At 44.2% G+C, this 25,796-nt stretch overlaps 1 protein-coding gene across 9 annotated transcripts in view; it reads right to left on the minus strand.

The window, feature by feature from the left end:
* LOC129846163 (myelin transcription factor 1-like protein) overlaps positions 1 to 25,796 on the minus strand; it is a 132,222-nt gene that overhangs the window by 84,870 nt on the left and 21,556 nt on the right. For 7 of the 9 annotated variants that reach the window (XM_055914117.1, XM_055914118.1, XM_055914124.1 and 4 more), the window contains exons 5-8: positions 9,059 to 9,576; positions 6,892 to 8,058; positions 1,434 to 1,568; positions 457 to 547 (exon numbers count right to left, since the gene is read on the minus strand). In XM_055914117.1, coding sequence (XP_055770092.1) covers positions 457 to 547; positions 1,434 to 1,568; positions 6,892 to 8,058; positions 9,059 to 9,576 — 1,911 coding nt within the window. The remainder of the gene's footprint in view (positions 1 to 456; positions 548 to 1,433; positions 1,569 to 6,891; positions 8,059 to 9,058; positions 9,577 to 25,796) is intronic. The other 2 variants (XM_055914122.1, XM_055914125.1) reach the window with 1 other exon arrangement.

The raw sequence follows: 25,796 nt of genomic DNA on the forward strand, positions 1-25,796 counted from the left end.
GACAATGTTTGTCTATGGAGATTGCATGGCTGTGTGCTCAATTTTATACACCTGTCAGCAACGGGTGTGGCCGAAATTGCCGAATCCACTAATTTGAAGGGGTGTCCACATACTTTTGTATTTGAAGGGGTGTCCATGGTGTACAGTATATACAGTATGTATAGGTGTGTGTTTGTGTGGCGCAGTATGCAGAATGTACTCATCTTAACATCCAGTGCTGCTCTACTGGGAGACTGTGCCTCAGCCTCTGAACACACCTAGCTACAAACAATGGATTCCTGACCCTGAGATACACTGTTAGCCAGTGACTATGACAACCCCACATATTCCTCTTTTTTACTTTTTTTCTCTCTCTTACATCCTGAACAAAGATCAGACTATAAATGTAGCTCTTCCATTATTTGATTTTGTATTTTCTCTCCCAGTGCATGCCCTGCCTGGTTGACAGCCACTCACCTGCGGTGGGAGTTCCTGTTGCTATTGACATGGCCACGCCCCGAGCAGCCAGGAGTAGGGCACTTTAGAACATTTTCATACATTGCAAGAACTTAGGACAGACAGGGAGAGGTGAGAGAGACAGCGAGGGGTTAGGAGCACCCAGAGTCAGTGGTTATTGTCCAATTATCATTTGTTAGTGAGCAGAGAAATTGTCATGCACTGTTACGGTCAACTGTCGTGTTGATGCTCATGCAAGCAGCAGAAAAATAATGGATTGAATCAAGCAGCATTCAAAGGTAGTCGGCGTGTTGTTAGTCATTCTGAAGCGTCTTGATGGACTAATCCATAAGAATTGAAAATGGTATCTAGGCAGACATTTGCTGTGATATTTAATGTTACATATGACATATTATAAACTGGGTGGTTCGAGCCCTGAATGCTGATTGGCTATCAGACCGTATATCAAAGGTATGAAAAAACATTTTTGTTTACTGCTGTAATTACGTTGGTAACCAGTTTATCATAGCAATAAGGCACCTCTGGCGTTTGTGGTATATGACCATTATTGTTGCATTGTGCGTAAGAACAGTCCTTAGCCGTGGTATATTGGCCATATACCACACCTCCTCGTGCCTTATTGCTTAAGTATATATTTCCTTTACAGAAGCAGGAATAGAGGTAAGTAAAATAATTAGTCTCACAAAGAGATGTGAATGCTTTTATGTATAAAATCTATAGAGGAGACTTTGTATGCAGGCATGGACATCGATCAAGCAGGGTGAACGCAAAGGATGAGAGAGCATCCCCGTGCTGATCGGACGACGACCTCACGTGTCAACCCAAAACAAGAACCATGGCATTTAGTGGAAAAGAGGTACCAGGAAACTCAAAAGAAAATGAGAAAGAGGTTGTTCTACATTGCACTACGGGAGGACAACAAACAGTCTAAATGCCCCCAAGCACAGTCAGTACAGAATGTAGTCTGCAGTACTTACTTTCTGGTGGCACCCTGTCCTTGTGGGGGCAGCCTGACAGGCTCCTGTGGTGGGGGTAGAGACCCGTGACGTGGCCTGTCCCATCGCAGCCCGGGGTTGGACACTTACTCTCCTTCTTGTCTCCCCTTGAGGAATCTACCAAGGAGAAAAAAAAGGGGTGGGGGGTGTTCAAAAGTAATCTATCTAGTTTGACTGGTTACTACAGCATGTCACCCCTACAAACCGAAATGAATGGAATGTCCCATTCCACTGTTGTTTACCGAACTTAATTTAGAGTGTCATATATTCATATTGTATTTTAACCATATTATCCCCCCAAATTTAGAGGGGTAGAAAGAAACACAGACTATAGTCACACCTGATTTATCAGTTTATCATGGCAATACATGTTCCCCCCACATTCCCCCCATGCTCGCTGCGGAAAATCTGTGCAATTGTTCAATCCCAACATCCCAGAAATGCAATTTTATATTTCATAAAAAATGTACACTTGCTGTAGAGATAACACAGAATGACTAAGCCTGTGTGAAACTGGCTTTTCAGCAGTTCTCCCATATGTGTATCTGGGGCCTCGCTATCGCTACCATCTCCACCACTCCTCAATGGTCCCCCCAAGGACAAGGAACAATCCCAACTATGTTGAGCAGAGGCAGTGTGTATGAGCATTGTCTCTGTGCTTCACAGCTGGATTGTTTTTATTTAGAACTAGTAATGGATCACAGAGCTATCAATATTCCTGACCCCATGGCAACAATAGAAAAATGAATTCCCCCACACAAGGCCATAGTCCCTGCCTTTGATGATGAAGACTTTGAATTTAAATAACTTGATGATAGATTATCTAATGTGATTATGGTCGTTTGAAAAAAGAACTAGCACGTTGCCAGATCTGTAGGGTCTTACCAAAGCCTTATATAGCTCTGGGTCTTACTAGTACAGCCAGCTATATGGTCTTCAGACTAAAATTATACAGAATATTCCTTGAGACCTCCCCACTAGCTTCCAGTGCTAATGGAAGTTAATAACATACCATTACAGTACATATCTGTGATGACCAACAATGGGTGGTCCTTAATAATAGTAATTTTGTTATGCAATTTTTGCATGATTTGACACCTGCCATTCAACATCCTGTGGCTACTGTTGGCAAGACGTGTTGTGGAAGACGACGAGCAATGGGCAGAATTATCTGGAGAAATGACTTCAGTGTTCTACTACTTCAGTATAATAGGAACTTAAGTTTCACATATTATAAGGTTAAATAATGCCTGAACATTGAGTTCAGTGTGGTTTCTGAATATAGCTGTCCTCTTCCCTTCAGATGAACAGTGATAACACCCAACATTGGCTACTGCATATATTCATCTGACGCCTCTATGTCACACCCTGATCTGTTTCACTTGTCTTTTGTGTCGCCCATCTTCCCCATTATCCCCTGTGTATTTATACCGGTGTTCTCTGTTTGTTGCCAGTTCGTCTTGTTTGTCAAGTCAACCATAGTTTTTTGTATCAGCTCCTGCTTTTCCCCAGTCTCTCTTTTCTTGTCCTCCTGGTTTTGGCCCTTGCCTGTCCTGACCCTAAGCCTGCCTGCCGTCCTGTACATTTGCCCTGTTGCTGTAATAAACATTGTTACTTACCTTATCCTGATACTGTATGGATCTTTAAAGTTTATGGAAGATTAATTTGATCTTCAGTTCAACCAAATCAAATCAAATGTTATTGATCGCATACACATATTTAGCAGATGTTATTGCAAGTGTAGTGAAATGCTGGTGTGTTCCTAGCTCCAACAGTGTAGTAATATCAAACAATACACAAAAATCTAAAAGTAAAAGATTAGAGTAACCTTTTCTCAATAGAGGGTGCTGTTGGCACTTTGTAATAATTTCGTTCCCAAATTAAACTGCCTCGTACTCAATTCTTGCTCGTACAATATGCATATTATTATTACTATTGGATAGAAAACACTCTCTAGTTTCTAAAACCGTTTGAATTATATCTGTGAGTAAAACAGAACTGGAGTTGGAGCAATTTTCCTATGAGGATGTGAGAATGCTGAAATCGGCAGGCTGTTCTGAGGTCCCTTTATTAACTTGCCTGTCTTCTATTGGTTGAGATGCACTGCATACGCCTTCCCCTGGATGTCAGCGAATAGTGAGAATTGAAATGGTGTTGCTAGGCAGATCTGAGAGCTTATAAATGGGCTGGCAACGTGGGGTCCTTCCTTTCTTCTCTTCGCCATGACGCAAAAGGACCTCTGGATGTCGTTCTAGAAAGCTCCCGTTATAGCCCTTAGATATATCCGGCTCTGTTTTTATTCGATACAGATGTTAAAGACATCATAATGTTGTTATTTTAAACCGAGTTATATCAGTTTATATCAGTATATTGCGATTTTCTGATATTTATTAGTGCTGCGTTATAGTGAGTTGGACACGTCTTTGCCACATGGCTAATGTTTACTGCTAATTCCAACGTTGAAGTCTACATTCTACAACCAAGCAACGATTATTTTGGACAAAGGACAACTTGCCCAAGATTCTGATGGAAGCTCATCGAAAAGTAAGAACTATTTATGATGTTAATTCGTTGTTCTTTTGAAAAATGTTAAACTCATATTCCGCCATTCATTTCGGTGCGGTCTCGCTTTAACGCACGCTGTATGTCGTAGTAACGTTAATTTAAAAAATCTAACACAGCGATTGCATTAAGAACTAATGTATCTTTCATTTGCTGTCCAACCTGTATTTTTTAGTCAAGTTTAGGATTAGTTACTGATTAGATTAGGTGCCTCTCACAAGATTTCTCCCGACATATTGTTGGCAGCTTGGCTACTTTTCTCATTGTATAACTACGATTTGTGCCGCTAAATATGCACATTTTCGAACAAACTCTATATGTATTGTGTAATATGATGTTATAGGACTGTCATCTGAAGAAGTTTGAGAAGGTTAGTGAAAAAATTTATATCTTTTGCTGGTTTATTCGTTATCGCTATTGTTGGCCTGAATCAATGCTGTTGTGTGGTTGGCTATTGTAGTAAGCTAATATAATGCTATATTGTGTTTTCGCTGTAAAACACTTAAAAAATCTGAAATATTGGCTGACCATGCGCGTTCATGTGAGTGCGAGCTCTGTTCTATCGCATTTCTGAAGACAAAGGAATTCTCCGGATGGAACATTGTTGAAAATTTATGTTAAAAACATCCTAAAGATTGATTCGATACATCGTTTGACATATTTCTACTGACTGTAATGGAACTTTTTGACATTTCGTCTGCTTTTAGTGATTGCGCTTCGTGACATTGGATTTGTTTACCAAACACGCTAACAAAAGTAGCAATTTGGACATAAATGATGGACATTTATTAAATGATAAATGATGGACAACAAACCAAACATTTATTGTGGAACTCGGATTCCTGGGAGTGCATTCTGATGAAGATCATCAAAGGTAAGTGAATATTTATCTGTTATTTCTGACTTCTGTTGACTGCACAATATGGCGGATACATTTTTGTCTTGATTGGGCTCTGAGCGCCGACCTCAGATTATTGCATGGTTTGCTTTTTCCGTAAAGCTTTTTTGAAATCTGACACAGCGGTTGCATTAAGGAGAAGTGGATCTAAAATTCCATGTATAACACTTGATCTTTGATCAACGTTTATTATGAGTATTTCTGGGAATTGATGTGGCTCTCTGCAACATCACTAGATGTTTTTAGAACTACTGAACATAACGCGTCAATGTATACTGAGATTTTGTTATATAAATATGAACTTTACCGAACAAAAGCATACATGTATTGTGTGAAGACCTAGGAGTGTCATCTGATGAAGATCATCAAAGGTTAGTGATGAATTTTATCTCTATTTCTGCTTTTTTTTACTCCTGTCTTTGCCTGGAAAAATGGCTGTGTTTTTCTGTGATTTGGCGGTGACCTAACATAATCGTTTGTGGTGCATTCGCTGTAAAGCCTTTTTGAAATCGGACACTGTGGTGGGATTAACAACACGATTACCTTTAAAATGGTATAAGATACTTGTATGTTTGAGGAATTTTAAATATGAGATTTCTGTTGTTTGAATTTGGCGCCCTGCAGTTTCACTGGCTGTTGTCATATCGATCCCATTAACGGGATTGCAGCCATAAGAAGTTTTAACTAACCTCCAGACAAGCTTCAATGCCATACAACTCTCCTTCTGTGGCCTCCAACTGATCTTAAATGCAAGTAAAAAAAAATGCATGCTCTTCAACTGATCGCTGCCCGCACCTGCCCGCCCGTACAGCATCAATACTCTGGACGGTTCTGACTTAGAATATGTGGACAACTACAAATACCTAGGTGTCTGTTTAGACTGTAAACTCTCCTTCCAGACTCACATTAATTATCTCCAATCCAAAATGTATTCTAGAATCGGCTTCCTATATCGCAACAAAGCATCCTTCACTCATGCTGCCAAACATAGCCTCGTAAAACTGACCATCCTACCGATCCTCGACTTCGGCGATGTCATTTACAAAATAGCCTCCAACACTCTACTCAACAAATTGGATGCAGTCTATCACAGTGCCATCCATTTTGTCACCAAAGCCCAATCTACTACCCACCACTGCGACCTGTACGCTCTTGTTTGCTGGCCCTCGCTTCATACTCGTCGCCAAACCCACTGGCTCCAGGTCATCTACAAGTCTCTGCTAGGTAAAGCCCCGCCTTATCTCAGCTCACTGGTCACCATAGCAGCACCCACCCTTTGCATGCGCTCCAGCAGGTATATCTCACTGGTCACCCACAAAGCCAATTCTTCCTTTGGCCGCCTTTCCTTCCAGTTCTCTGCTGCCAATGACTGGAACGAACTGCAAAAATCACTGAAGCTGGAGACTCATATCTCCCTCACTAGCTTTAAGCACCAGCTGTCAGAGCAGCTCACAGATCACTGCACCTGTACATAACCCATCCAACTACCTCATCCCCATACTGTATTTATTTATTTATCTTGCTCCTTTGCACACCAGTATCTCTACTTGCACATTCATCTTTTGCACGTTTACCATTCCAGTGTTTAATTGCTATATTGTAATTACTTCGCCACCATGACCTATTTATTGCCATACCTCCCTTATTCTACCTCATTTGCACATGCTGTATATAGACTTTTTTTTCTACTGTATTATTGACTGTATGTTTTGTTTATTCCATGTGTAACTCTGTGTTGCTGTATGTGTCGAATTGCTATGCTTTATCTTGGCCAGGTCGCAGTTGCAAATGATAACTTGTTCTCAACTAGCCTACCTGGTTAAATAAAGGTGAAATAAAAATTTAAAATGTAAAATTAACCGAAATGCTGTTGGCACTGAGTGCATCATCAATACTGTACACATCAGGGTGAAGATACTAGCTGACATAGGGGCTATTGTGTGAATGGGGAGAGTGTTGAGAGTATCAGGAAGTGGTTACCTTTAGGGTAGTATGCTCTCTTTGTCCCGTCGTGGTGCATTCTGGACTTGCGCTCCTCAGCCCCGCTGCTCTGTCGGGGGCTATGCTCGCCGCGATGGTGGTGATGATGATTGTCCCTCCGGACCGCCGCATGATGTCCCTCCAAGGCCATGCGGTCCCTCATGACCTTGGCTCGCTCCGACTCCATAGCAATGGCCTTCTCCAGCAGGGACAGGTTGCCTTTGGTCATGTCGAAGGCCTCTTCCGAGCGATCCGAGGCCACCGATGTGGTGTCCTCATCCCCGTCCTGGTGGCAGCTGGCCGAGTAGCCCGTCCTTGAGGCTGGGCTCAGCTGCTCCTCCAGCTTCATCAGGTTGACCATGTCTGAGTAGTTGCGCTCCAGCAACCCACGCTCGTCTGGCTGCTGGCCCTGCTGCTCGTACCTGGGCAAGTGGTGGTGGTCCTGGGGCTGGTGCTGAGCCTGATGGTGCTGGTGGTCGGTTTGGTGCAGCAGGTGGTGGTGGGGCTGGTGAGGGTGGTGGTTCTGATGCGCCTGATAGTGGTGCAGGCCTGGGTGTCCAGGGCGGTCAGATGGAGACGTCTCGTTTAGCTTGCGGGCCAGGTCAAAGCACTGGTTCCTCAGACACTCCAGGCTGTTGAGACACACCTCCTCTTCGCTCTCCTCAGCCTGACCCCTGACCCCATGATGGTGGGGCCGCCCGTTGGGATGCTCGCCGTCATCCACCCCTTCTAGGCAGCCGTCTTCAGGCAGCATGGCACCGTGGCCCTGCGCCAACAGCTTGAGCGAATCCACTGTCTCCCTGACCACGTCACTGTCCAGGTCCACGCTCAGCTTGCCCTTCCTGCTCTCGCCGCGCTCGCTACCCTCTTCCTCATCATCATCATCGTCCTCGCCGGCGCTGTTGGAGGAGTTGCTGTTCATCTCTGACTCGGTCATGGCCTGGTAGGCAGCGTCCTCTGCGATCTTCCCCAGGTTGAGAAGGGACTTGGCCACCAGCTCATCGTAGTTTTCATACTCTTCCCCGTTAGGGCCGATGTTTGGACCGGGGCCGCCGTTGTTGTTGTTGTTGTTGTCCTTCTGTCTCATCGAGTGATGCCTTGATTGTCCACTATTTTTGTAGCAGTTCCCTGTGGTCATGAAAGGAAGGATAGACCTTTCAGCCCTTACTATAGTTGGATAGATGAAGAACAAGACCATCATAGTTTAATTCTTTGGGATAGTAATATGAAATTCAACATCTTTCAAAAACATTCCATCTAGTTAGATTTTGATCTGCCTTTGATCTCCCAGTTCTGTGATTTTTACTTTCAAGCCCTTCAATGTATTAGTTACTGTACAATGGTTTGGATATTAATCATCACATTTAATGGATTATGTTTGCATTAATAGCTTGATGTTGTACATCATATATTTGGCCAGTCATTGCCAGTATAAAATCCTTTAAATAAAACTTGTAAAAGTCAAATCCAACGTATCTTGTATGACTAATAAACCAAATGCCTTTTAATTCATTCATTCAAATGAATTTACTTTTCAACTAATCATGGATCATGAGTCAATGTGGTTGTAATAATACGTTTCAGTGTTGATTTTAGGGACAGCGGCATATGAGACCGCGGGAGGGAATGAAAGAGGCGTATGAGGTGTTCCGGTTCGGGAGCACAAAATGTCCTCGGAGAAGGCATTTCCATGGGGGGGGTTAATAACTCGGCGAGCTCCTCTCTCGATGGCTCTTGAAGGCACTGTCAGAAGCGATTGAGGACAAGAGAGAGAGAGAGAGGGAGACAGAGAAAGATGGAATGCCGATGGGGGGAGAGCAGGCGCATCTGGTGCACCGAAGGTAGAGAACCACTTATTACACCCCCCTCCTCCTGAGGACCTTACTGGCCACATGCTCACAGAGACCATCATGCCTCTCTCCCTCCGCCCAGACAGACCCCTTTCACCAATTCTATTCTCTCTGAGGTATTATGCCTCCATCTCTCCATGATTGGGTATGGCTCTCACTGGCCACATCAAAGGTGCATCACTTTGATTAGAAGTATATCTTTGATTCAGGGACCTCATTTCTAGTGGCAGCTTATTAGTCCAGCAAATAACTCCCAGCTCCACCCAACTCTATCACCCCCTCTTATTTCCCCAGAAACATTGGAAATATGCACTCACCTGGCTCATGGTGCACTTCTTCCTCCTCTTCTTCCTCATGCTCATCTTCGTCGCCCTCATCATCCTCCTCCTCTTGCTCCTCCTCTTCTTCTTGCTCTTCATCATCCCCATCCTCTGCTTCCTCATCTTCCTCTATCCCATCCTCCACCTGTTCTACCTCTACTGGCCCTACTACCTCTCTCTCCTTCTCCACCTCTTCCTCCTCTTCCTCCTCTTCCCCTTCCTCATCGCCTTGCTCCTCGTTATCCTCCGAAAATCCTTCCTCCTCCTCCATCTCTTCTCCCTCTTCCTCTCCCTCACCTTCCTCCTCTTCCCCTTCCTCCTGGATCTCCCCCTCTAACTCCCCCTGCTCCTTCTCCTCCCTCTCATTCATGGGTTCAGGTTCATAGCAGGGGAAGATGGCAACAGTGTCCTCCTCTGGGTCGGGAGGGGTTAAGAAGGGCCTCCTCTTGGGGGCAGGCTCCAGAGGCTGTTTCTCCTGGGTCTTCCTCTTTTTGGCCAGGGGGCAACCATAGACACTAAATACAAGACATCAGAGGAGTAGAGATTTGTTCAATGGCCTTAATGAGATAAGGGTTCTGTATCTCTAGAGATACCGTGTTATAGCCAGATATAGCCAATCTGGCACAATGTTAATGACTTCTATATCAGTTCAAATCTGGAGGATTCATAATGCAGTCCAACAGGCTCAGAGAGGACGTCAATCATTGCATAATGTCAACTAAACAAGAATTGAAATATATATTTTCTAACCAATTGTACATACATACAGGAAAATGCATTCTCTACTTAAATTACATTCCCAAAAGCCACTGCATTTCGAAAACCCAGCAGACATCGTTTATAAGACTCAGCCTCCAAAATGTAAAACCAATGCTTATTCAACCAGCCCTCAATTACACAACCAGCCCTCACTTACATTCCCATAATAATCATTAGCTGTTGAGAGATTTCCATTTAATTGCTAAAAAACAGTGAGTGAAATTATGCATGGTTTTAAAACCTCTCTGGGATAGGGTCTAGTTTCCTGAATTTCCGCCTGACTGACGTGCCCTGTTACTCAGGCCTAGAAGCCAGGATATGCATAATTGGTAGCATTGGATAGAAAACACTTTGAAGTTTCTAAAACTGTTAAAATAATGTCTGAGACTAAAACAGAATAGATATGGCAGGCAAAAATCCGAAGAAAAACCAACCAGAATTTTTTATTGTTTTTGAGGTCCCAGGCTCTTATAATGGAAACCTATTGTTCCTTTGTAATTCCGTCTCCCAGAATGCAATTCCTATGGCTTCCACTAGATGTCAACAGTCTTTATTCAAGGTTTCAGGTTTTTTGAAAAACAAGCAAGAATTTGTAGTTTTGGTGAAGAGAGCACCGGAACAATATCAGTCTTTGGGCGTGCGAGGGATAGGGCGCGCACTTACTAATTTTGCTTTCCTATTGAACATACTACTTTCCATATGAAATATTATAGTTTATTTACATTTTAGAGTACCTGAAGATTAAATAGGAATGTCGTTTGACTTGTTTGGACGAAGTACAGCGGTAGCTATTTGGACTCCTTTGTCTGCATGTTGAACGAGTGGATTACTGAAATCGATGGCGCCAACTAAAATTACTTTTTGGGATATAAAGAACGATTTTATCTAACAAAACGACCATTCATGTTGTAGCTTGGACCCTTGATGTGGGGCGCCGCCCTAGACAATCGCATGGTGTGCTTTCGCTGTAACGCCTATTGTAAATCTAACAAAGTAGTTAGATTAACAAGAATGTAAGCTTTGAAATTATGTAAGATACTTGTACGTTCATGATTGTTTAATATTACGATTGTTTATTGGAATTGCGCGCCCTCCAATTTCACCGGATGTCATCGCTAGTGGGACGCATAACGCTAGGTTAATGTGGATGTCAGGAAATCAATGACTTTATTTCCATATCTAGGGGCTTATTTATAGTTTGGAAGGAAAAGTTGAAGGTTGCTGTTCTTTATCAATGAGACTAGAGTAGACAGTGATGAGATGCCACAGTTCTTTGAGTGGATGTGAAATAGTAGTAGTAGCCTGGATTTCACACTCAACATTGCTCTGCCTGTTTCACCATTGTTGAAGTGAAACAAAAGTGAAACAGAGGGATACTCAGTGTGGATTCCACAGGGGCACACTCCAACACTCAGACATCATTTACAAACGCAGTATTTGTATTTATTGAGTCCGCCAGATCAGAGGCAGTAGGGATTGATATGTATTGATAGGTGGGTAGATTAGACCACATTGCTGTCCTGCATGAGCATTTGATATGTAATGAGTACCTTTGGGTGTCAGGGGAAATGTGTCAGGGAAAATTAGTAAAAAGTACATTATTTTCTTTAGGAATGTAGGGAAATACATTTAAAACTTGTCAAAAATATAGTAAAGTACAAATACCTAAACTAATGACTTAAGTAGTACTTTCAAGTATTTTTACTTAAGTACTTTACACCACTGCTCACAGGCTTGGTTAGGAGTCATTGGGCTGGAAAATGGCCCACATTTCTACTCTATTTACTGTGGTTTATCGCCCCTCCCACTCAGCCAATGGATCCGGCCTAGCCTGCCCTAATGTGTGCAAATCTACTGTCTCAGTTAGACTGAAGGGCCACCGGCAACCGGCACAACAAGGACACGTTGCCAGCTAATGGGCCTATCTATTTTTACTCCATTTGGAATTGTACATAACGATTAGGGTACACACCCAGAGAACAGCTCCACATACAACATATCAAGCGCAACTGGGAGATCAATTTCCTATCCATTTCCTAACTCTACCTACATGTACATACTAGCTCAACTAGTATGGTGCCCCTCCACATTGACTCTGTACCGACACACCCCTGTATATATTGTTAATTTTTACTGCTGCTCTTTAATTACTTGTTACTTTTATCTCTTATTCTTATCCGTATTTTTTTGAAACTGCACTGTTTGTTAGGGGCTCGTAAGTAAGCATTTCACTGTAAGGTCTACACCTGTTGTATTTGGCGCATGTGACTAATAAAATTTAACTCAGCTACACAGACTAGAGAATAACAACAAAAATATACATTTTCAGGGAGAGAACAGGCTGTGATCATAGAATAATCCATTTTCCTTTGCATACATCTGACATTTCTTTATTTTGCACTGGTGTCTTCTCTCTCTTCTCTTCCTTTTATCCTACAGCTGTCAGGCAGATAGCTTGCGGGTGCAAACTGTGGACTGTTGACTGTCTCAGTGTGTGTATGTGTGCCTGCTCCACTCAGTATGACCTTGGACACCTCAACGTCTCCCACAGGCAGGCCACACCAATTAAAATTCCACAGGTAATTAAGCCACATATGAATAAGGGAACACTGCAGACAATTTGGAGAAGGATTGTGCTGTAATTATGTGGAGGGAGAGAGAGAGAGAGAGAGAGAGAGATACAGACAGACAGACAGACAGACAGACAGACAGACAGACAGACAGACAGACAGACAGACAGACAGACAGACAGACAGAGAGAGAGAGAGAGAGAGAGAGAGAGAGAGAGAGAGAGAGAGAGAGAGAGAGAGAGAGAGAGAGAGAGAGAGAGAGAGGGAGAGAGAGAGAAAAAGAAAGGTCTTTCAAACCAGGTCATGTGTCTTCTCAAGTCATGTTGACACTGGTCTACTACCATTGCTTTAATGTACTGTTGTTCTGATTAATATTGTTGTTGTAGCTGTTATTAATGGTAATCCCATGTCCACTACTACTATTACTATTGCTGTTGGTCCCACCATTTATTTATATATAAATATATATATATTTTGTATATATATACATATATATTAGATTTTTATTTTTCGATATGTATACTTTGACAATGTAAGTAATAATGAACTTGCCATGTCAATAAAGTCAATTAAAATTGAATTGAATTGAAAGAAAGAGAGAGAAAGAGACTGCATGCAGAATTCTGCAAAAACATCCTCTGTGTACAACGTAAAACACCAAATAATGCATACAGAGCAGAATTATGCCGATACCCGCAAATGATCAAAATCCAGAAAAGAGCTGTTAAATTCCACAACCACATAAAAGGAAGCAATTACAAACCTTCCAACACAAAGCCATCACCTACAGAGAAATGAACCTGGAGAAGAGCCCCCTAAGCAGTGGTGTAAAGTGCTTAAGTAAAAATACTTTAAAGTACTACTTAAGTAGTTTTTGGGGTATCTGTACTTTACTTCACTATTTATATTTTTGCCAATTTTACTTTTACTTCACTACTTCACTATTTTCTAAAGAAAATAATGTACGTTTTACTCCATACGTTTTCCTTGACACCCAAAAGTACTCGTTACGTTTTGAATGCACAGTAGGATAGGAAAATGGTCAAATTCATGCACAAATTCACACATCAGGAGAACATCCCTGGTTATCTGGTAGAGTCACAAAACACAAAAAATAACTACGACCTGGCCAAGATAAAGCATAGCAGTGTGAACAGACAACAACACAGAGTTACACATAGAGTAAACAATAAACAAGTCAATAACACAGTAGGGGAAAAAATGAGTCTATATACATTGTGTGCAAAAGGCATGAGGAGGTAGGCAATAAATAGGCCATAGGACTGAACAATTACAATTTAGCAGATTAACACTGGAGTGATAAATCATCAGATGATAATGTGCAAGTAGAGATACTGGTGTGCAAATGAGCAGAAAAGTAGATAAATAAAAACAGTAAGGGGATGAGGTAGGTAAATTGGGTGGACTGTTTACAGATGGACTATGTACAGCTGCAGCGATCGGTTAGCTGCTCAGATAGCAGATGTTTAAAGTTGGTGAGGGAAATAAAAGTCTCCAACTTCAGCGATTTTTGAAATTCGTTCCAGTCACAGGCAGCAGAGAACTGGAAGGCAAGGCGGCCAAATGAGGTGTTGGCTTTGGGGATGACCAGTGAGATATACCTGCTGGAGCGCGTGCTACAGGTGGGTGTTGTTATCGTGACCAGTGATCTGAGATAAGGCGGAGCTTAACCTAGCATGGACTTATAGATGACCTGGAGCCAGTGGGTCTGGCGACGAATATGTAGCGAGGGCCAGCCGACTAGAGCATACAGGTCGCAGTGGTGGGTCGTATAAGGTGCTTTAGTAACAAAACGGATGGCACTGTGATAAACTGCATCCAGTTTGCTGAGTAGAGTATTGGAAGCTATTTTGTAGATGGCATCGCCGAAGTCGAGGATCGGTAGGATAGTCAGTTTTACGAGGGTAAGTTTCGCGGCGTGAGTGAAGGAGGCTTCGTTGCGAAATAGAAAGCCGATTCTTGATTTGATTTTGGATTGGAGATGTTTAATATGAGTCTGGAAGTAGAGTTTACAGTCTAGCCAGACACCTAGGTATTTATATATGTCCACGGTCGGAACCGTCCAGGGTGGTGATGCTAGTCGGGCGGGCGGGTGCAGGCAACGAACGGTTGAAAAGCATGCATTTGGTTTTACTAACGTTTAAGAGCAGTTTGAGGCCACGGAAGGAGTGTTGTATGGCATTGAAGCTCGTTTGGAGGTTAGATAGCACAGTGTCCAAGGAAGGGCCAGAAGTATACAGAATGGTGTCGTCTGCGTAGAGGTGGATCAGGGAATCGCCCGCAGCAAGAGCAACATCATTGATATATACAGAGAAAAGAGTCGGCCCGAGAATTGAACCCTGTGGGACCCCCATAGAGACTGCCAGAGGACCGGACAACATGTCCTCCGATTTGATGGTCAAATTCCGCACAAATTGCATCATTGATTCCACCGTCGTCACTTCCTCTTGAATTTGCAGACGTGTTGCTGTGCGTTTTGTTGCCAACCTTACTTTGCTAGCTGACAACTTTACGTTTTTTTTTCTTACCATTTATTTTTTTGTTTTTCCATCACAACTTTTTTCCCTCATTTACCTTTTTCACTCCGGACGCTTTATCTGGACATGGTTCGTCAGCACTTTCAACAGCCGAAGCTAAGTAGTAACATTAACATGATGTCTTCTAATTGCAGTCGCTGTACTCATAATATACAGGAGAACGATCGCCTTATGGCGAGGATAGCTGTGCTGCAAGCCCAGCTTCAGACGCAATCGTTAGGCAAGGGTAATTTCAGTGTAGGAAAGGATGAAACAGCGTCTGTGCCACCAGTAGGTACAGATAGTAACGTTAGTATAAATCCCCCCGCACAGTCCCCGCAGCCGGACAACTTTCTCATGGCTTCTGGAGGGAAATGCTGTAGGAATGCTCAACCGGTGTCGCTCATTCAGCCGACAGAAACTTTCAACCGGTTTTCCCCATTAAGTAGCGAGTCGGAGTCTGAGGCCGAGTCTTCTCTTGTCTCTACTCCTCCCGTTACGGGGTCTGAGACGCCGAAGCTTCCCACCATTAGCTCTGACAAATTGAAAACCCTAGTCATTGGCGACTCCATTACCCGCAGTATTAGACTTAAAACGAATCACCCAGCGATCATACACTGTTTACCAGGGGGCAGGGCTACCGACGTTAAGGCTAATCTGAAGATGGTGCTGGCTAAAGCTAAAACTGGCGAGTGTAGAGAGTATAGAGATATTGTTATCCACGTCTGCACCAACGATGTTAGGATGAAACAGTCAGAGGTCACCAAGCGCAACATAGCTTCAGCGTGTGAATCAGCTAGAAAGATGTGTCGGCATCGAGTAATTGTCTCTGGCCCCCTCCCAGTTAGGGGGAGTGACGAGCTCTACAGCAGAGTCTCACAACTCAATCGCTGGTTGAAAACTGTTTTCTGCCCCTCCCAAAAGATAGAATTTGTACATAATTGGCCCTCTTTCTGGGACTCACCCACAAACAGGACCAAGCCTGACCTGCTGAGGAGTGACGGACTCCATCCTAGCTGGAGTGGTGCTCTCATCCTATCTACCAACATAGACAGGGCTCTAACTCCTCTAGCTCCACAATGAAATAGGGTGCAGGCCAGGCAGCAGGCTGTTAGCCAACCTGCCAGCTTAGTGGAGTCTGCCACTAGCATAGTCAGTGTAGTCAGCTCAGCCATCCCCATTGAGACTGTGTCTGTGCCTCGACCTAGGTTGGGCAAAACTAAACATAGCGGTGTTCGCCTTAGCAATCTCATTAGGATAAAGACCTCCTCCACTCCTGCCATTATTGAAAGAGATCGTGATACCTCACATCTCAAAATAGGGTTACTTAATGTTAGATCCCTCACTTTAAAGGCAGTTATAGTCAATGAACTAATTACTGATCATAATCTTGATGTGATTGGCCTGACTGAAACATGGCTTAAGCCTGATGAATTTACTGTGTTAAATGAGGCCTCACCTCCTGGTTACACTAGTGACCATATCCCCCGTGCATCCCGCAAAGGCGGAGGTGTTGCTAACATTTAAGATAGCAAATTTCAATTCACAAAAAAAAAAAATGACTTTTTCTTCTTTTGAGGTTCTAGTCATGAAATCTATGCAGCCTACTCAATCACTTTTTATAGCTACTGTTTACAGGCCTCCTGGGCCATATACAGCATTCCTCTCTGAGTTCCCTGAATTCCTATCGGCCCTTGTAGTCATAGCAGATCATATTCTAATTTTTGGTGATTTTAATATTCATATGGAGAAGTCCACAGACTGTCACGATCGTCAAAGGTAGAGAGTGAGGACCAAAACGTAGCATGTGGAAAATAAGCCATCTTCTTTTATTTTTCTACGAAGATGAACACGAACCGAAATACTTTAACAAACTAACAAAATAACAAAACTGACGAACGTGAAGCTAAGAATGAACTAGTGCATACATGCAACATAGAACATCGACATAGACACAGCGACAATCACCCACCAACAAACAGTGAGAAACAACCTCCCTATGTATGTCTCTCAATCAGAGGAAAACGAAAACACCTGTCTCTGATTGAGAGCCATACAAGGTCAATTAACCCTTTAACCCAACATAGAAACGCAACACATAGAAATGCCCACCCAGCTCACGCCCTGACCAATAAACACATACAAAACAAGAGAAAACAGGTCAGGAACGTGACATAACCCCCCCCTTAAGGTGCGAACGCCAGGCGCACCAGCACAAAGTCTAGGGGAGGGTCTGGGTGGGCATCTGACCACGGTGGTGGCTCAGGCTCCGGACGCTGTCCCCACACCACCATAGTCACTCCCCGCTTCTGTATCCCCCTCCCAATGACCACTCTCCAACTAAACCCACCTAAATGAAGGGGCAGCACCGGGATAAGGGGCAGCTCCGGGATAAGGGGCGGCAGCTCCGGGCTGAGGGACTCTGGCAGGTCCTGGCTGAGGGACTCTGGCAGGTCCTGGCTGAGGGACTCTGGCAGGTCCTGGCTGAGGGACTCTGGCAGGTCCTGGCTGAGGGACTCTGGCAGGTCCGGGCTGAGGGGCTCTGGCAGGTCCTGGCTGGACGGCTCTGGCAGGTCCTGGCTGGACGGCTCTGGCAGGTCCTGGCTGGACGGCTCTGGCAGGTCCTGGCTGGACGGCTCTGGCAGGTCCTGGCTGGACGGCTCTGGCAGGTCCTGGCTGGACGGCTCTGGCAGGTCCTGGCTGGACGGCTCTGGCAGGTCCTGGCTGGACGGCTCTGGCTGATCCTGGCTGGACGGCTCTGGCTGGTCCTGGCTGGACGGCTCTGGCTGATCCTGGCTGGACGGCTCTGGCTGGTTATGGCAGGACGGCTCTGGCTGGTCCTGGCTGGACGGCTCTGGCTGGTCATGGCTGGACGGCTCTGGCTGGTCCTAGCTGGACGGCTCTGGCTGGTCCTGGCTGGACGGCTCTGGCTGGTCATGGCTGGACGGCTCTGGCTGGTCCTGGCTGGACGGCTCTGGCTGGTCCTGGCTGGACGGCTCTGGACAGACGGGCAGCTCTGTAGGGAGGAGACGGAGAGACAGCCTGGTGCGTGGTATAGGCACTGGCTGCGCTGGAGAGGAGGAAAGCTCTGACAGCGCTGGACAGGTGGGAGCAGCTGGAGAGAGAACCCGGAGAGACAGCCTGGTACGGGGGGCTGCCACCGGAGGACTGGTACATGGAGGTGGCACCGGGTATACCGGACCGTGAAGGAGGACACGTGCTCTTGAGCACCGAGCCTGCCCAACCTTACCAGGTTGAATGGTGCCCGTAGCCCTGCCAGTGCGGCGAGGTGGAATAGCCCGCACTGGGCTATGCTGGTGAACCGGGGACACCATTCGTAAGGCTGGTGCCATGTATGCCGGCCCGAGGAGACGCACTGGTGGCCAGATGCGTTGGGCCGGCTTCATGACATCCGGCTCGATGCCCAACTTAGCCCTACTAGTGCGGCGAGGTGGAATAGCCCGCACTGGGCTAAGCACGCGTACTGGGGACACCGTGCGCTTTACCGCATAACACGGTGTCTGACCAGTACGACGCCCTCTCACTCCACGGTAAGCACGGGGAGTTGGCTCAGGTATCCTACCCGGCTTTGCCACACTCCTCGTGTGCCCCCCCCAATAAATTTTTGGGTCTGACTCTCGGGCTCCCAACCGCGTCGCTGCGCTGCCTCCTCATACCAGCGCCTCTCTGCCTTCCGCTGCTTCCAACTCCGCCTTGGGACGGCGATATTCCCCTGGCTGAACCCAGGGTCCTTTACCGTCCAGGATCTCCTCCCAAGTCCAGGAGTCCTGGGTTTTCTCCCACTGCTGTCGCTGCCCTTTTCCCTGCTGCTTGATCCTAGTTTGGTGGGTGATTCTGTCACGATCGTCAAAGGTAGAGAGTGAGGACCAAAACCCAGCATGTGGAAAATAAGCCATATTCTTTTATTTTTCTACGAAGATGAACATGAACCAAAATACTTTAACAAACTAACAAAATAACAAAACTGACGAACGTGAAGCTAAGAATGAACTAGTGCATACATGCAACATAGAACATCGACATAGACACAGCGACAATCACCCACCAACAAACAGTGAGAAACAACCTCCCTATGTATGTCTCTCAATCAGTGGAAAACGAAAACACCTGTCTCTGATTGAGAGCCATACAAGGTCAATTAACCATTTAACCCAACATAGAAACGCAACACATAGAAATGCCCACCCAGCTCACGCCCTGACCAATAAACACATACAAAACAAGAGAAAACAGGTCAGGAACGTGACACAGACCCACTCCAAAAGGCTTTTGGAGCCATCATCGACTCAGTGGGTTTTGTCCAGCATGTCTCTGGACCTACTCACTGCCACAGTCATACTCTGGACCTAGTTTTGTCCCATGGAATAAATGTTGTAGATCTTAATGTTTTTCCTCATAATCCTGGACTATCGGACCACCATTTTATTACGTTTGCAATCGCAACAAATAATCTGCTCAGACCCCAACCAAGGAGCATCAAAAGTCGTGCTATAAATTCTCAGACAACACAAAGATTCCTTGATGCCCTTCCAGACTCCTTCTGCCTACCCAAGGACGTCAGAGGACAAAAATCAGTTCTGAGGAACTCAATTTAACCTTGCGCAATACCCTAGATGGAGTTGCACCCCTAAAAACGAAAAACATTTGTCATAAGAAACTAGCTCTCTGGTATACAGAAAATACCCGAGCTCTGAAGCAAGCTTCCAGAAAATTGGAACGGAAATGGCGCCACACCAAACTGTAAGTCTTCCGACTAGCTTGGAATGACAGTACCGTGCAGTATCGAAGAGCCCTCACTGCTGCTCGATCATCCTACTTTTCCAACTTAATTGAGGGAAATAAGAACAATCCAAAATTTATTTTTGATACTGTTGCAAAGCTAACTAAAAAGCAGCATTCCCCAAGAGAGGATTGCTTTCACTTCAGCAGTAATAAATTCATGAACTTCTTTGAGGAAAAGATCATGATCATTAGAAAGCAAATTACGGACTCCTCTTTAAATCTGCGTATTCCTCCAGGGCTTAGCTGTCCTGGATCTGCACAGCTCTGCCAGGGCCTGGGATCGGGAGAGACACTTAAGTGTTTTAGTACTATATCTCTTGACACAATGATGAAAATAATCATGGCCTCTAAACCTTCAAGCTGCATACTGGATCCTATTTCTACTAAACTACTGAAAGAGCTGCTTCCTGTGCTTGGCCCTCCTATGTTGAACATAATAAACGGCTCTCTATCCACCGGATGTGTACCAAACTCACTAAAAGTGGCAGGAATAAAGCCTCTCTTGAAAAAGCCAAACTTTGACCCGGAAAATATAAAAAACTATCGGACTATATCGAATCTTCCATTCCTCTCAATTTTTTTTGAAGAAGCTGTTGCGTAGCAACTCACTGCCTTCCTGAAGACAAACAATGTATACGAAATGCTTCAGTCTGGTTTTAGACCCCATCATAGCACTGAGACTGCACTTGTGAAGGTGGTAAATTACCTTTAAATGGCGTCAGACCGAGGCTCTGCATCTGTCCTCGTGCTACTAGACCTTAGTGCTGCCTTTGACACCATCGATCACCACATTCTTTTGGAGAGACTGGAAACCCAAATTGGTCTACATGGACAAGTTCTGGCCTGGTTTAGATCTTATCTGTCGGAAAGATATCAGTTTGTCTCTGTGAATGGTTTGTCCTCTGACAAATCAAGTGTACATTTCGGTGTTCCTCAAGGTTCCGTTTTAGGACCACTATTGTTTTCACTATATATTTTACCTCTTGGGGATGTTATTCGAAAACATAATGTTAACCTTCACTGCTATGCGGATGACACACAGCTGTACATTTCAATGAAACCCGGTGAAGCCCCAAAATTGCCCTCGCTAGAAGCCTGTGTTTCAGACATAAGGAAGTGGATGCCTGCAAACTTTCTACTTTTAAACTCAGACAAAACAGAGATGCTTGTTCTAGGTCCCAAGAAACAAAGAGATCTTCTGTTAAATCTGACAATTAATCTTGATGGTTGTAAAGTCGTCTCAAATAAAACTGTGAAGGACCTCGGCGTTAATCTTGACCCTGATCTCTCTTTTGACGAACATATCAAGACTGTTTCAAGGACAGATTTTTTCCATCTATGTAACATTGCAAAAATCAGAAATTTTCTGTCCAAAAATGATGTAGAAAAATGTATCCATGCATTTGTTACTTCTAGGTTAGACTACTGCAATGCTCTACTTTCCGGCTACCCGGATAAAGCACTAAATAAACCTCAGTTAGTGCTAAATACGGCTGCTAGAATCCTGACTAGAACCAAGAACTTTGATCATTTTACTCCAGTGCTAGCTTCCCTACACTGGCTTCCTGTTAAGGCAAGGGCTGATTTCAAGGTTTTACTGCTAACCTATAAAGCGTTACATGCTTTCTCCTACCTATCTTTCCGAGTTGGTCCTGCCATACATACCTACACGTACACTACGGTCACAAGACGCAGGCCTCCTAATTGTCCCTAGAATTTCTAAGCAAACAGCTGGAGGCAGGGCTTTCTCCTATAGAGCTTCATTTTTATGGAATGGTCTGCCTACCCATGTGAGAGACGCAGACTCGGTCTCAACCTTTAAGTCTTTACTGAAGACTTATCTCTTCAGTAGGTCATATGATTGAGTGTAGTCTGGCCCAGGAGTGTGAAGGTGAACAGAAAGGCTCTGGAGCAATGAACCACCCTTGCTGCCTGGTCGGTTCCCCTCTCTCCACTGGGATTCTCTGCCTCTAACCCTATTACAGGGGCTGAGTCACTGGCTTACTGGTGCTCTTTCATGCCGTCCCTAGGAGGGGTGCGTCACTTGAGTGGGTTGAGTTACTGACGTGATCTTCCTGTCTGTGTTGGCGCCCCCCCTTGGTTTGTGCTGTGGGGATCTTTGTGGGTTATACTCGGCCTTGTCTCAGGATGGTAAGTTGGTGGTTGAAGATATCCCTCTAGTGGTGCGGGGGCTGTGCTTTGGCAAAGTAGGTGGGGTTATATCCTTCCTGTTTGGCCCTGTCCGGGGGTATCATCGGATGGGGCCACAGTGTCTCCTGACCCCTCCTGTCTCAGCCTCCAGTATTTATGCTGCAGTAGTTTATGTGTCGGGTGGCTAGGGTCAGTTGGTTATATCTGGAGTACTTCTCCTGTCTTATCCAGTGTCCTGTGTGAATGTAAGTATGCTCTCTCTAATTCTCTAAATCTCTCTTTCTTTCTCTCTCTCGGAGGACCTGAGCCCTAGGACCATACGTCAGGACTACCGGGCATGATGTCTCCTTGCTGTCCCCAGTCCACCTGGCCTTGCTGCTATTCCAGTTTCAACTGTTCTGCCTGCGGTTATGGAACCCCTACCTGTCCCAGACCTTCTGTTTTCAACTCTTAATGATCGGCTATGAAAAGCCAACTGACATTTATTCCTGATTATTATTTGACCATGCTTGTCACTTATGAACATTTTGAACATCTTGGCCATGTTCTGTTATAATCTCCACCCGGCACAGCCAGAAGAGGACTGGCCACCCCTCATAGCCTGGTTCCTCTCTAGGTTTCCTCCAAGGTTTTGGCCTTTCTAGGGAGTTTTTCCTAGCCACCGTGCTTCTACACCTGCATTGCTTGCTGTTTGGGGTTTTAGGCTGGGTTTCTGTACAGCACTTCGAGATATTAGCTGATGTACGAAGGGCTATATCAAATAAATTTGATTTGATTTGATTTGAAATTCACACATCAGGAGAACATCCCTGGTTATCTGGTAGAGTCACAAAACCCAAATGCATTGTTTGTAAATATGTATGTATTGGAGCGTGCCCCTGACTCTCTGTAACTAAATAAAAATCAGAAAACGATGCCGACTGGTTTTCTTAAAATAAGGATTTTGAAATGATTTATACTTTTACTTTTGATACTTGAGTAAATTTGAAAAATTACATTTACTTTTGATACTTAGGTATATTTAAAACCAAATACTTTTATACGTTTACGCAAGTAATATTTTACTGGGTGACTTTCACTTTTACTTGAGTCATTTTCTATTAAGGTATCATAACTTTTACTCAAGTATGACAATTGGGTACTTTTCCCACCACTGCCCCTAAGCAAGCTGTTCCTGGGGCTCTGTTCACAAACACACCTCACAGAGCCCCAGGACAGCAACACAAATAGACAAATAAATCATGAGAAAACAAAAGGATAATTTCTTGGAAAGAATTACACATTGGAAAGTTTTAACGAAAAAATAGAGCAAACTAGAATGCTATTTGGCCCTAAACAGAGCGTACACAGTGGCAGAATATCTGACCACTGTGACTGACCCAAAATGAAGGAAATCTTTAACTATGTACAGACTCAGCGAGCATAGCCTTGCTATTGAGAAAGGCCGCCGAAGGCAGACCTGGCTCACAAGAGAAAACACACTGCCCACAAAATGAGGTGGAACCTGATCTGTGACCATATTTAAGACAGATATTTCCCTCAGATTACACAGACCCACAAAGAATTCTGAAACAAATCTAATTTTGATAAACTCACATATCTTTTGGGTGAAATACCACAGTGTGCCATCACAGCAGCAAGATGTTTCCTGTTGCCACAAGAAAAGCCAACCAGTGAAGTACAAAAACCATTGTAAATACATTATGTTTATTATTTTCCCTTTGTACATTTGCACATCATTACAACACTGTATATAGACATAGAGACACCTTCTGTGAGTGTAATATTTACTGTACATGTTTTATTGTTTATTTCACTTTTGTTTATTTTCTATTTCACTTGCTTTGCCAGTGTTGACATATGTTTCCCATGCCAATAAAGACCCTTACATTGAAATTGAATTTAAATTACATTTAGAAAGACAGAGAGAGATAGAGCGAGAGAAAGAGAGGGTGGGTATAAGAGAAGTATCTGCTGTGGAAATAATAATGACTTCCCTCAGAGAAATCTCCTTTAGAACATATCCTCTGGTTAACTCCTCTAGCTAATGCCTATAGAAAACTGTTCGAGGCTAGAACCTTTTTAGAACACAGCCATTTGGAACCTCAACCTTTTCTAGATCTACTGTCATCAAAGTAGCCTCTTTCGAGACATATCAATTCCAGCTCAGTCAAAGTAGTAATAAAACAGCGATCTCTGCCTAACAAACAAGAAAAACAATTCCAAGGGACTGATGGCTTGTAAATCGTTAGCCTCACTTAGCATAACATTTTATGAATTTTTGCCCTTGTGAGAATTGGGACAAAGCAAGACATACAACTTTTAATTTTGTCGGGCTACAAAAGGCATTTTCCGGCTTTCCCCATCCCATCATTAACACTGTGCACTAGCTGCTCATTGCCATGACGGCGATAGCGGGCTTGCCGTATATGAGTTTCCATAGGAGCGCCCTGCTCTCTGTGCCTATACTGCAGCAGCATCCACAGGCATGCATAGCACAGCACTGTCGCTATGGTGATCTCCCCCTCAGGAGTTGGATTTGCCATCCAAGCAGACAGACAGCGCGAGAGAGAGAAAGAGAAGAAGAGATAGAGGGAGAGAGAGAGGGTGAGAGCAGTAATTCTGTCTGACAGACATAACCCCTCTCTCTCCTGCTCCCTCCCTCCCTCCCTCCCTCCCTCCCTCCCTCCCTCCCTCCCTCCCCCAAAAGCATAACAAAAGCAGAGCTGGTATTCTGTATTCTGGAGGGCTCCGTCTGTCTATCACACCGCAGCGCAGGCGCCCTCTGTTCCTCCCTCCTGCACAGGCAGCACACAATCAGTGTCTATAGAAGACCACATTCTATGATGGAGCTTATCTGACATGTACAGACCACAACAAACAGGCTGCAGTCATAGAATATTAATCACCGAAATTGACAAAAATTCCTGAAGACTACAATTATGGAATTTCAGCAATAAGATTATCTGACAAGCATGCTTGATTGGTCAAAGTATTTAATTTGAATAATATGTTTTGTATTATGTATTTACTATGTTGAATATATGGACAGATAAGAAGCAGATCCATTTATTGAATACATTTCAACTACATTTCCCATGCTGCAATGGTGAGGCTTAGATTCAAAGCTCAAGGAAGTACTCGTAAAATCATGAGTCAGGATGAATCAATCCTCCTCAGCTTAGGTCCTCAGACGTGTCTAAACAAGAACATCTATCAGACAAATGTACTGCAATCTTCATCATCAGCCACCCCACAAAACACACACACACACACACACACACACACACACACACACACACACACACACACACACACACACACACACACACACACACACACACTTCTGACCTACAAAGTCCAAAATTCACACACATAGCCGCGACAGGTGTAAATGTCATCTTTGAATTTTTAGCAGCGGAGGAGGTGGAGGGAAGACAATCTCAAGTCATAGTGTTGTGTGACACAGACACAGGTGGTTAAAGACGCAGTTTAGTGCTTCAAAGAAAAAAAGCACTGAAGTCCATGAATTATAAAAAGACATCTGGATGAGATTTACAGTTGAAAACAGTTAGGGGGTAAAATCACCAACAGAAACAGTCTTCAAAACAAACCCTTATACCATTATATTACCATATCAAAAATTATATACACTGAGTATGCCAAAAGATTAAGAACACCTTCCTAATATTGAGTTGCACCCCCCCCCTTTTTTTGGAGTCAAAATCATTCCAAATGGATGCTGGCCCATGTTGACTCCAATGCTTCCCACAGTTATGTCAAATTAGCTGGATGTCCTTTGGGTGGTGAACCATTCTTCATCCACACAGGAATCTGTTGAGGGTGAAAAACCCAGCTGCGTTGCAGTTCTTGACACAAGCCAGTGCGCCTGGCACCTACCATACCCGATTCAAA

The sequence above is a fragment of the Salvelinus fontinalis genome, unplaced genomic scaffold (genome assembly GCF_029448725.1).
Source record: "Salvelinus fontinalis isolate EN_2023a unplaced genomic scaffold, ASM2944872v1 scaffold_0462, whole genome shotgun sequence".
NCBI lineage: Eukaryota > Metazoa > Chordata > Actinopteri > Salmoniformes > Salmonidae > Salvelinus > Salvelinus fontinalis.